Source organism: Pongo pygmaeus, chromosome 16 (genome assembly GCF_028885625.2).
Source record: "Pongo pygmaeus isolate AG05252 chromosome 16, NHGRI_mPonPyg2-v2.0_pri, whole genome shotgun sequence".
Classification (NCBI taxonomy): Eukaryota; Metazoa; Chordata; class Mammalia; order Primates; family Hominidae; genus Pongo; species Pongo pygmaeus.
The window spans coordinates 78,264,100-78,277,959 of record NC_072389.2 but is presented as its reverse complement, the minus strand read 5'-3'; the positions used below and the strand labels follow the sequence as shown (position 1 = coordinate 78,277,959).

Here is a 13,860-nt window from a genome sequence, read left to right as displayed (position 1 = left end):
ACATAGTAAGCCTTAAAGAAATGTTACCTATTATTGTTGCTGTTTTTTTGCTTTCTTTTTTGTTTTTTTTTTGAGATGGAGTCGAGTTCTGTCATAAAGGCCGGAGTGCAGTGGCGCGATCTTAGCTCACTGCAATCTCCACCTCCCAGATTCAAACGATTCTTATGACTCAACCTACTGAGTAGCTGGGATTACAGGCACACGCCACTATGCTCAGCTAATTTTTGCATTTTTAGTAGAAATGGGGTTTTGCCATGTCCGCCAGGCTGGTCTTGAACTCCTGACCTCAAGTGATCCACCTGCCTCAGTCTCCCAAAGTGCTGGGATTACAGGTGTGGGCCACTGTACTGGGCCTGTTGCTGTTATTTTTATTACCATTATTATCTACTTATCATCAAAGATGAAGGAATTCTGGATACCTCAGAAATCCCTAGAATCAATGAATCCTGAACTTACAATTCGAATTTTACCTGTAAATATATAAGTTGAATTTCTGGTATTCCAAATCATTGCTCACTCCAACTCCCCCTAAAAATGGAGATGCTGATTCTTACATGCTTTCACAGGTATTATGAGAATTACTAGTTGAAAGATCCTCCACAAAACATAAGCATGTAAATGCAGAGCAGTCTCCCCTATTTTGCAATAAAGCAGAGTGATCATCTCCAATGCTACATTTCAGGAGCCTGTGTTACCACAGAAGTCAGGTAGCCAGCTGACGAGATGAAGACAAGGTAATGGCTTTTAGTGAGTTATAAAAAAGACCTCATTCATATCCCAGCTACCACACTACCCCTCCACCATCACCAAGACAGTGGGGGCAGAAGGCTGGCAACCTAGCAACAATACTCCCTTGCCACTTCTCTTGCCCCATTCTACTCTTTTGTAACATCTCTTCCCCTTCTTTCTCCCTTTAAGGATGCACCTGACATATTTTAAACAATTCCGGAAGTGAATAAACATGACACCTCAAGAATTCTCCCCTGTAGTTTGCCCTAGGTGCTAAATTCTCTCAGAAGAATTTCAAATTCTGCTTAGGCTCAAAAATCAAACCTTTACATGACACTTTGATTAATGCTAGGGATAGTATGCTAGCTATATAAGTACTAAGCAGAAAACTATTATGGTTCAGATTTTTCGTTGCAAAATTTACTAAATAAGGCTTTTGTAAATACATTGCAACTAAAGCCTTTTTAAAAAAAAAAATATTCATCAAAGAAAGGATTTCTTCCAGGACTAGCAGACATGTAGCACATAAAAGTTTTCACATGTAGAATTTCAATCTTGATTCAATACCAGCCTTCTATGGGGCCTAGGGCAAGTTATTTCACTTCTCTGGGCCTCCATTTATCCCCCCTATAATTTTCACCCGAAAATCCAAAGAATCTGAAAATGGTCATTCAATAAATGTTAATTTCCTCATGCCAAACAGGAATTATAACACTTTTCTACCTCAATAGGATATTTGCGGTATCAAAAGAGATAACAAATCTTGACAAGAATATAAATGTAAGACATTTTCATTACTATCATTTTGAGCCCTGTATCAGTCAAAGCCTAACAAAAAACCACTTGAGGATTTGAAACACAAGGACTTTAATGCAGAGAACAGGCAATGGAAGAAATGAGAGGCCCAACAGGGAATGGTGAGACAAATCAGAAGTCTGCATGAGCAAAAAGCCACTATGACTCTGAAGCCTGAAGGTCGGGTAGGCAAGCCCTGTCTTCTCCTTCCTCTTGCCTTCTAATCTCCTGCCAGTTCCTCCACTTGCTAATCCAGCCAGAAACTGCTGACACAGAAGCCTGGAAAGAAAAGGAGGCTGCAAGAGTCAGCTCCTCACTATACCAAAAAGAGAAGAGAAGGCAAGGACTGGATCTGAGGGCAAACAGGCCCAGGATCAAGAGAAACATCTACTCTGTTCAGGGACATAAATGACGATGAAGGAAGAGGAAGAGACTAGGCTGAATCAGTATTGACTCAAGAATACATGCTAGAAGCTGGCCTTTAATTTTTTAATTATACTGCTGCTATCCAGTTTGTTTGCTTCTCATTAGCTTGAAATGAGGAAGAAAAAAAGTCATATAAAAGATTAGCTAATTATGGTTTTACTTTATAGCTTATTTCCTCAAATCAAAATTTAACAATTATATCCTTGTTAAGGGTGTGTGTATGTATCTCAAAGTTTTTCTCTCTTATTATTCCACTGAATATTCACATAAGGCCAGTGAGTTATGCAATTCAGAGAACATTCTCACATTACAAAGGAGGAAATTAAGGCCCTAAAGGTTAAGTAAATTGTCCACATTCAACAAGTAGTTAATGGAAGAGGCAGGACTATAACCCAGGTCTCCAAGGTAACCCATTAAACCAAGTTTCTGCCCAATCATAAAGGATTTTCTAATATTACAATGTAAATGTTTGGGCTGTCAATTAGACATAACTGAGCAATACAACATTAATGATTTTAAAGCGGCCAGGCACAGTGGCTCATGCCTGTAATCCCAGCACTTTGGGAGGCCGAGGCAGGCAGATCACGAGGTCAAGAGATCGAGACCATCCTGGACAACATGGTGAAACCCCGTCTCTATTAAAAATACAAAAAAAAAAAAAAAATTAGCTGGGCCTGGTGGCACACACCTGTAGTCCCAGCTACTTGGGAGGCTGAGGCAGGAGAATTGCTTGAATCCGGGAGGCAAAGGTTGTGGTGAGCAGAGATCGCACCACTGCACTCCAGCCTGGCGACAGAGCAAGACTCCGTCTCAAGAAAATAATGATTTTAAAGCTTTTCTGTTTTTTTTTTTTAAACAGCGCTTTTCATATACCAAAGTAGGAAGACTTTCAAATGATTTTTAAAAATAAATAGTTGGTTTTCTTAAAAATACATACTTACAGTAAAACAAAATTCAAAGGGCACATAGGATACTAAACAAAAGACCCATTCCATTCCTATCCCTCACCAGAGGTGAAGCATTTCTTGAGTATTTTCAAGGAATTTCTATGCACATATAAGCATATGAGCAAGTGTATGTGTGTGTTTGTACACCTTTATTTTACACATGGTGATTATATTAACCGCATTTTAAAAATTACTTGCTAATATTTACTAAGCCTAAAAATATCCTTCTTGGTGACCCTGAAAATCCTACTCCTAAGTATGTATGTGTACCAAAAAACATGTACAAGACTCTTCATGGTGGCATTATTCATAATACATCACAATCAAAATATCCCAAATGTTCATCAAGTATAAAATCAATAGACTTAGGTAGAGCCCCATAATAGCATATATATAACAAGGAAGAAAACAACCAACCACTACTACATGCAACAACATAGATGAATCTCACAAACACAATTCTGAGCAAAGAAGCCAGATATTAAAAAGTACACACTGCACAATTCCATTTACATTAAATTCAAAAGCAGGCAAAACTGATCTAGAAGATGGAAGTTAAATACAAGTTACTACCTTCGGGAGGGGTGGTTAATGACTGGTAGGGAATAAGGAGGCGGCCTGGAGGGCACTGATAATATTCTATACCTTAATCTAGGTGGTGATTACATGGGTATGTTTACTTTGAAAAATTCACTGCACAGTACAATTATGATTTATGTATGTACTTTCCTGTATATATATTTCAATAGAAAGATATCAAAAATTACTGATTGAGCCAAATTAGACATTTTCTAAAACCAAAAAATTAACTTCTGCAATATTAATGCAGAAAAGGGAGGGGACACACAACTCAGTCTGGGGTAAGGATCAAGATTTCCTAGACAAGACAGAGAAGGCATTAATCACAAAAGAAAAATAATAGTAAATTGGCCTTCATCAAAATTAAAACTTTTGATCATTAAAAGATACCTTAATAAAACGAAAGTAGTAAAACACAGGCTGGGGGGAAATATTTACCACACATATAACAGACAAAGGACTTACATTCAGAATATATAAAGAAGTCTCACAAATCAATAATAAGGAAAAAAGAAATTTAAAAATAGGCAAAAAACTTGAGCAGGCACTACACAAAAGATATGACCAATAAGTATATGAAAAGGTGTTCAACATCACTAGTCATTAGTGTAATGCAAATTAAAATCACAATAAAACACAATACGCCCACCAGCAAGTCTAATATGAAAAAGACTGATAGTAACAAATGTTGGCAAGAATGTAGGCAAACAGAATCCTCACACGTTGCTGGTGGTAGGGTAAAATTGTACAACCACTTTGGAAAATACTTTGGCAGTTTATTATAAAGTTAAAACAAACAGTTCACATATGACCCAGCAATTCCACTCCTTATTCAAGTGAAAACACATGCCACATGCACACACAAAAAAAGACCAGTAAATAAACGTTCAGGCCGGGTGTGGTGGCTCATGCCTGTAATTCCAGCACTTTGGGAGGCAGAGGTGGGCGGATCATGAGGTCAGGAATTCAAGACCAGCCTGGCCAATATGGTGAAACCCCGTCTCTACTAAAAATACAAAAATTAGCCGGGCATGGTGGCACGCACCTGTAGTCCCAGCTACTCAGGAGGCTGAAGCTGAAGAATCTATTGAACCTGGGAGATGGAGGTTACAGTGAGCTGAGATCGCACCACTGCACTCCAGCCTGGGCAATAAAGCGAGACTCCATCTCTAAATAAATAGATGTTCATAGAAACTTTCACAGTACTCAAAAACTAGAAACATTGCAAATATTCATTAACAGGAGAATGGACAAACAGTGATATATTCATGCAACTGAATACTAAACAGCATTTTTTAAATAAAAGAACTACTGATACATATAACAACATGGATGAATTTCCAAAACAACATGTTGTATGAAAGTTGCCAAAAGCTAAATAGTAGATACTGTATGGCTCCCTTTGTGTGAAGTTCAAGCACAACTTATAGGAAAGTTCAAAATCAATTTATACAGGCAGAAATCAGAATGGTGGTTGCATCTGGCGAAGTGAAGCAGAAGACTTAACTGGAAAAAGGCATGAGGAAACTTTCTAGGTGATAAAAACATTTAATTTGATCTGATGATTACAGGAATATAAATATGTACACGAGTATACATATCTGTCAAAATTCAAGATATGTGTACTTCAGATTTAAAGATTTACTAGCATTGAAATTAAAAATAATAGGGAAAAATTAGATATATACTACCTTCCATTTAAATTAGAAGTTAACATTGTTCCTCAAAAATTAAACAGAATTGGGCCAGGCACGGTGGCTCACACCTGTAATCCCAGAACTTTGGGAGGCTTTGGGGTGGATCATGAGGTCAGGAGTTCGATGCCAGTCTGGCCAACATATTGAAACCCCGTTTCTACTAAAAATACAAAAAATTAGCCAGGCTTGGTGGTGGGCGCCTGTAATACCAGCTACACGGGAAGCTGAGGCAAGAGAATCACTTGAACCCGGGAGGCAGAGGTTGCAGTGGAAAAAAAAAAAAAAAAAACAATGCTTAGCTCATCAATTTAATTAGTGGAGCGGTGGGGCAAAAGCCAGATTACAATAGACAAATAGACTCAGAGGTGAGGATACCAAGACAAGTAAGATAAACTATTCTTTCAAAAAGCTAATCAATATAAGTCATTCACTATCACAGTAGAAATAGTGAGATTTGATAACTACTTATCAAAGACTGTGAGACTGGTTTCATGTAGACTTTAGGGTGAATTAGGTAACAACTAAATTACCTTGTAACTCTACAATTCTATATATACAACAACCAAAATTAGCAAAAGGAAAAGATTAATGAAGAGCATGTACAGCATCTAAAAATCAAAATCACGTCTGAGAACCAAATATATACACAGTAATTAGTCTGTAGAATAAATTATTATATACAGTACAGGAAATGACATATTTCTAGAATATCTACAAAATTCCTAGTTTCTACAACTTTTAAATTCTTTAAGAATTATTGACATATAAAGACTCTAAGGAAAACAACACAAATGCCCATCAACAGACAGATAAACAAAATGTGATATATACATACACTAGAATATTATTCAACCTTAAAAAGGAATGAAATTCTGACACATGCTACAACATGAATGAATCTTGAAAATGCTGAGTGGAATAAGCCAGACAGAAAAGGGCAAATATTGTATGATTCACCTTATATGAAAAACCTAGAATAGTCAAATTCATAGATACAGAAAACAGAATGGAGATTACCAGGATCTGGGGAGACAAGGGGATGTGGAGATTTATTGTTTAATGGGTACAGTGTTTCTGTCTGGAATGATGAAACACTTCTAGAAATGGACAGTGGTGATGGCTGCACAACTTTGTAAATGTACTTAATGCCACTGACTTACACACTTAAAAATGGCAAATTTTATGTATATTTTACAATAATAAATTATTCTATTAAACAATTACTCTAAAACCAGATATCAAGCTAAGATCAGGTTTCTTACATAGTGAGTATGTTGTCTCAGGTTGTGGACAAAACTCATCCTCAGCTATGGCCACCCTAAAATGGGTAAAGTTTTCAATGAAGACTCCTTTAAGGAAGGAAATAGACTCAAGCAGTAAATCAGTTCACTCACCTCAATGATGGGTAAGATCTTCAGCTGAAAGCCAAGAAGAAAGTCACCTAAGGTCACATCATGGGGCAAAAGGAAGAGGACTTCAGTAGCCTCATGTAGGATATTATTTTCTCAGAACCACCAAGTAGTTCTGATCAACAATTTCATTGCCTGTTCTTGAAAAAGTCCTGATATATTTGGACAAAAATACCAAATAGAAATCTGTTTATCCCTTCCACAGTTGGCAGTCATCACCCTCAAAACTAAAGAGTCAAACTAGGAATATGGACCTCTCAAGCTGAGGAGGAAAGGGTGAGGGAGAGGCACAATATCCATTCTCAGTCAAAATGCCTCCAATTGCTACTTGTTCAAATAACGTCCCTCAGCTTGCTAATCCAACTTCTGTGTGAATTCTTTATGCACTTACCAACTTCCTGCCTTCTATTTCCAAGTATTATACTACTTAACCAGAGGAGTGGTTCTCAAGTGGGAACAATTTTGCCCCAGAAGGAATAACTGACAACATCTGGAGACACTTTTGGTTGTTACAATTAAGTGCTACTGTCATCTACCAGGTAGAAGCCAGGGATGTTGTTAACCATCCTACAATATACAGGACAACTTCAACAAAGATTTATCTTGCTCAAAATATCATTCATGCCAAAGCTGAAAAAACCTGAACTAGAGGTTTAGAAAAAAGTCTAAGGATTTCACAGTAAAATGTGACAGCTTTTTATTCAAAGTACTACTTTTTTAATTTGTTGAAGTCCCGTTAATCCTTAAGGATGATAGTTCTTCTGTTAATACTTCCCTATATTGGGCTGGATGCAGTGGCTCATGCCTGTAATCCCAGTACTTTGGGGGGCCAAAGCAGGTGGATCACTTGAGGTCAGGAGTTCAAGACCAGCCTGGCCAACGTGGTGAAACCCCATCTGTACTAAAAATAAAAAAATTAGCCAGGCATGGTGGTTCATGCCAATAATCCCAGCTACTTGGGAGGCTGAAACAGCAGAATCACTTGAACCCAGGAGGTGGAGGTTGCAGTGAGCCGAGATCCCACCACTGCACTCCAGCCTGGGTGACAGAGCCAGCCTCCGCCTCAAAAACAAACAAACCAACAAACATTATATGAGGTTTAAAAGCCACTGAAAAATTTACATAACCCAGTTGCAATAGCCCATGCCTGTAATTCCAGTACTTCAGGAGGCCGAAGATGGAGTATCACTTGAAGTCAGAAGTTCAAAACCAGCCTGGGCAACAGAGCCAGACACCCGTTTCTATAAAAAAAATTTTAAAAATTAGCCAGGCATGGTGGCATGCACCTATAGACCCAGCTACTGGGGAAGACCATTTGAACCCAAGAGTTTCAGGTTGCAGTGAGCTATAATCACACCACTGCACTCTAGCTTGGGTGACAGAGCGAGACCCTCTCTCTCTCAAAATAATAATAATGTATGATTCCATTTATTTGGCATTCCAAGAAAGGCAAAACTAGGAAGAAAGAAACAGATTAATGGCTGCCAGCAATTGGGAATGGAAGAAGTGGTTTACTACAAAGTAAAGGTGACTTTTGGGGGAGTAATTAAACTTTTATAACTTGATTATGGTGCTAGTAGTGGTTACATGGCTAGTTTCATTTGTCGAAACTCAGAATTTGTACTAAAAAAAGGGAATTTTACTCTACGAAAATTATACGTTGATACCATTCAAATACTGGCCAAAACAAAACTAAAATGACTAAAACTAAAATATTATCAGGCAAAGTAGACTTCAAACAAGGAATATTATCAGAAATTGAAGAGGAATATTACATAATGACAAACGGGTCAATTTACCAAGAAATCAGACAATCCTAAATGTATATGCATCCAACAACAGATCTTCAAAATACACAAATCAAAAATTGATAGAACTGAAAGTAGAAACAAATCCACAATTACATTTGCACACTTCAACACTCTTCTATCACCCTTCCAATCAGTAACTACATCAGTAAGAATATGAATATCTGTAATTGTAAGTATATACAGAACACTATCAACCAACTTGACCTAATTGACATTTACAGAATGCTACCTCCAACAAGAGCAGAATACACATTCTTTCCAAGTGCACATGAGACATTCACCAACACAGGCCACACTGTGGGCCGTAAAACAAACCATATAAAGAATGTTCTCTACCCACAATAGAATTAAACTAGAAACCAACAAAGCAAAAAGATATCTGGAACTTCATAGAGTGGTTTTTCCAGAAGCAGAAAATTAGTACACACTTACATAATAATCAAACCCCATTTAAATAATTTCCAGGTCAGACCAACCTCCTAATATCTAATAACTCTATTAAATAAAAGCTAGATGTGACAGAACATTTAGACTATTATTTCTTTCCCCAACACTCATTTTGAAATCATATAGAATAGATAAAAGAATCAACAAGAGAGAGAAATCTGCCGGGCGCAGTGGCTCACGCCTGTAATCCCAACACTTTGGGAGGCCAAGGTGGGCAGATCACCTCAGGTGAACACCTGAGGTCAGGAGTTCGACACCAGCCTGGCAAACACAGTGAAACCTCATCTCTACTAAAACACAAAAGTTAGCCAGGTGTGGTGGCATGAGCCTGTAATCCCAGCTACTCGGGAGGCTGAGGCAGGAGAACTGCTTGAGCCCCAGAGGCAAAGGTTGCAGTGAGCCGAGATTGCACTACTGCACTCCAGCCTGGGCAACAGTGAGACTCTGCCTCCAAAAAAAAAAAAAAAAAAAGAGAGAGAGAGAAATCTGTGCAAATATACACATACAATGAAATTGCATACAGACCTTTTTTCTGCCGGGGTTTTTGAGACTCAGTAGATACAGGAAATTGAGTTCTCTGAAATAAAATAAGTAGTCTATATTGAAGCACCACAATATAAACTTGCTAACTTAAAGAAGCATCCAAATAACAAGAATAATCAGTAGCTCATCAATTATGCAATTAATCCATTAAATCCATATTCTGATAGAATTATTTTAAATATGGTTTAAAAAACAAATGTCAAGTCATACTTTTGCTATCCAAACTATTAACAATGTATAATGCATATTTATAATATTTACAATGTGCATTTTTAATGTATAATTATAGTATATAGTAAAATGTGCATAAGAAATATACTAAGTTCTTAAACACCTCATATGAGTATTATACTTGATACCATACTTCTCAGCAGCCAAACCAAAAAAGTGATCACTGTTTGATAAAAGGAAGCTTATGAGATCATCTACACAGAAACTGTCTAGCACTCAATTCTAAAAGGGAGATAGTTATTTTACACTATAACCTCATAGAAAACATCAAATGAATTTTTCTTTTATCAACTTCCTATGACATAACCACAATATAAGCAAAAATAATGGCTCAAATTTTTCCAGATGTAATGAGAAACACCAATCCTTAGTTTCTGGATACTCAACAAATCCTGACCAGGTTAAATGAAAATAAATACATACTTAGATACATCATAACGAACTGCACCAGAGACAAGAAGCAGCTCTTAAAAGCAGCCAAACAAGAAAATATATCACTAGATTTCCAACAAAGAAAGGTCAGTTATTTGGGAGGCCAAGGCAAGAGGATCACTTGAGGTCAGGAGTTCAAGACCAGCCTGGCCAACACGGTGAAACCCCGTCTCTACTAAATATATAAAAATTAGCTTGGCATGGTGGCACATGCCTATAGTCCCAGCTACTTGGGAGGCTGAGGCAGGAGAATGGTTTGAACTTGGGAAGCAGAGGTTGCAATGAGCCGAGATCGTACCATCGCCCCCCAGCCTGGGCGACAGAGCAAGACTCCGTCTCAAAAGAAAAAAGAAAGGCTAGATGCCATGCCTGGCGCCTGTAATTGCAGCACTTTGGGAGGCCAAGGCAGGTGGATCACCTGAGGTTAGGAGTTCAACACCAGCCTGGCCAACATGGTAAAACCCCATTTCTACTAAAAATACAAAAATTAGCTGGGTGTGGTGGCAGGCACCTGTAATCCCAGCTACTTGGGAGGCTGAGGCAGGAAAATCGCTTGAACCCAGGAGGCAGAGGTTGCAGTGGGCCAAGATTACGCCACTGCACTCCAGCTTGGGTGATAAGAGCACAACTCCATTTCAAAAAAAAAAAAAAAAGAAGAAGAAAAGAAAAACAAAAAAGACAGACTGACAGCTGGCTCTTCAACAATTAAAAATGGAAGACAATATCACAATAAGACATCATAAGAATAATTACTCCAGTGTCAGGTACTAAGTAAAATGAATGTTAATTTAGACCAGAGATCAGCAAACTATGGCCCACAGGTCAAATCCATCCTGTTTATTTGGTCTACAAGCTAAGAATGATTTTTACATTTTTAAATGGTTAAAAAAATTCAAAAAATAATATTTTAACACTGAAAATTCTGAGTCAAATTTCAGTGTCTATAAACAAAATTTTGTTGGAACATACCCACACTCATGTTTACATAATGTCTATGGTTGCTTTTGTCCTACAACAGCATTGTTGAGTAGTTGTCACAGAGACTCTATGGCCCACAAAGCCCGCGATATTTACTATCTGGCCCTTTACAGAAAAAGGTTTGCCAACACCTGATCTAGATTCTCTCATCCATCAAAACTAATTTTCAACAACAAAGGCAAATTTTTAAAACTTTCAGAATTTCAGAGTTTTTAGATTCTCACCAAGTAAACTTTTAATGAAAATATATATTAGGAAAAAGAAAAATAATCCCAGAACGAAGGAGTGGAATAAGCAAACGAACTGGTAAAATAAGCAAGTATTCTAAGCATCTACTGACTGAATAAAACAAGAAGCATAATTTGTGGTGTTTAATTAAAATACATTAAGAACTACAAAACTAAACAACAATGGCATACATTTGCAGATGGCAACAGATGGTAGTAAAGCATTTGATGGTCCCTGTATTAGCAACATTTAGGTCTGGACTTACAGTAAACATGTATTTTTTAATTTCTTTGGTACTCATTAAAGGAAGGCAAAGTATAACTTCCAAGGAATGAAATAAGAGGAGCAGAAAGGGAGGGGGAACTGATGGAAATTCAGTTTTTTTAAAAAAAGAAAGGAGGTAGAAAAAAATGAAATTCTCCAGTTTAAGACAGATAGATCAGCCAGGTGTGGTGGCTCAGATCTATAATCCCAGCACTTTGGAGGCCGAGGCAGGAGGATCACATAAGCCTAGAAATTTGAGACTAGCCTGGGCAAAATAGCGAGACCCTGCCTCTATAAAAAAACTTTAGAAATTAGCCAGGCATAGTGGCAGGTGCCCTTAGTCCTAGCTACTCAGGAGGCTGAGGTGGGAGGATCTCTTAAGCCCAGGAGGCTGAGTTGCAGCAAGCCATGATTGGACCACTGCACTCCAGCCTGAGGAACAGGCTCAAAACAAACAGCCAGGTGTGGTGGCTCACACCTCTAATCCCAGCACTTCGGTAGGCTGAGGTAGGCCGATTGCTTGAGTTCAGGAGTTTAAGACCAGCCTGGGCAACATGACGAAACCCTGCCTCTACAAAATATACAAAAATTAGCCAAGTGTGGCTTGCACCTGTGGTCCCAGCTACTCGGGAGGCTGAGGTGGAAAGATCACTTGAGCCCAGGAGGCAGAGGTTGCAGTGAGCCAAGATCACGCCACTGCACTCCAGCCTGGGTGACAGAGCGAGACTCTGTCTCAAAAAAAAAAAAAAAAAAATTGCAATGTAAATTATCACATTAAGACATAATTTTACATCCACCATAATGACTGGTGGTAGAAGCATAAATTGTTACAACCACCATATAGTTTCCTATAAGTAATAAAGTTACTCCATTACCTAGCAATCTATTTCTAGGTATACCTTACAGAAACTCTTAGATATTGCATCAGAAGACCTACATAATAATGCCCAGGGCTAGGACTAAAGTGAGGCATGTAAAGAACCTAGGGTACAAACCTTAAGAAAGTACTTACTCTTACTCCATAAAATGTGAACCCTAAGCACCTCACTTACCTTTCCTTAGTCCTGGCCCTATTTATAGCAGCTTTTTTTTTTTTTTTTGAGACGAAGTCTCACTCTGCCAAGCTGAAGTGCAGTGGCGCAATCTTGGCTCACTGCAACCTCCGCCTCCTGGGTTCAAGTGATTCTCCCGCCTCAGCCTCCCGAGTAGCAGGGACTACAGGCACGCACCACCGCATCCAGCTAATTTTTGTATTTTTAGTAGAGACGGGGTTTCACCATGTTGGCCAGGATGGTCTCGATCTCTTGACCTCGTGATCTGCAGCCTCGGCCTCCCAAAGTGCTGGGATTACAGGCGTAAGCCACTGCACCCAGCAGCAGCATTGTTTTTAATAACTAAAAACCAGAAATAATCCCGATCTCCATCTAGGGGAATGGATAAGTTAATTGACATACTTTACTACAAGAGGATACTATACAGTGTTGAAATAATGAATAAACTGAAGGTTAATAACAAATTTTAAAAACTAATATATTAAGGATATATATAAAAATATATGGTAAAACTATAAAAAATACAAAATATTAATATAAAATTGAAGAAACACTACATCTGATTTGGATGAAGGAAAATGCAGTAGGAGAGAGGCATTTAGGAAGTTTTTAATGACCCATTTCCTAACCTGTGCAGTAGGAACACAAGTTTTCATTATATTATCCTTTAAAGCATACATACGACATTTTAACCACTCTTTTACAGGTAGGATATATTTCACAACAACAAAAATTAATCCTCAAAATAAAAGAGAATACTTATGTGAGGCAGGCCGATTGCTTGAGTTCAGGAGTTTAAGACCAGCCTGGGCAACATGGCGAAACCCCGCCTCTACAAAATATACAAAAATTAGCCAAGCATGGCCTGCACCTGTGGTCCCAGCTACTCGGGAGGTTGAGGTGGAAGGATCACTTGAGCCCAAATGAGGGTTAATGATCTTGATTTTAAAATGCACAAAAATTTATAGAGACATTTCACCAAAGAGATATGGGTGGAAAATAAACATATAAAAAATCTTCAATATCATTATTCATAAAGGAAATACAAATTAAAACCACCATACACCATCACTACCCATCCACTACAATAGCTAAATAAAAACAAACTGACAAACCAAGTGTTGACAGGGATGTGGAAAAATCACAACCCTCATGCATTGCTCATGGAAATGTTAACTCCTATATAGCCTGCAGAAAAGTTAGGCAGACTTGTTTCTGTTTTTTTAAACAAATACTTAAACAATACAACCCAGCAATTCCATTGACACAAGGAACCCTTTTGGAGTGATGGA

General features: G+C 38.1%; 1 protein-coding gene across 5 annotated transcripts in view; it reads right to left on the bottom strand.

Annotated features, from left to right (window-relative positions):
- BBS4 (Bardet-Biedl syndrome 4) overlaps positions 1–13,860 on the bottom strand; it is a 51,871-nt gene that overhangs the window by 33,772 nt on the left and 4,239 nt on the right. For 4 of the 5 annotated variants that reach the window (XM_054451550.2, XM_054451548.2, XM_054451547.2 and 1 more), the window contains exon 2: positions 9,366–9,417. The exons of the other annotated variant lie outside the window; for it this stretch is intronic. In XM_054451550.2, coding sequence (XP_054307525.1) covers positions 9,366–9,417 — 52 coding nt within the window. The remainder of the gene's footprint in view (positions 1–9,365; positions 9,418–13,860) is intronic. 5 annotated transcript variants of the gene reach the window in all.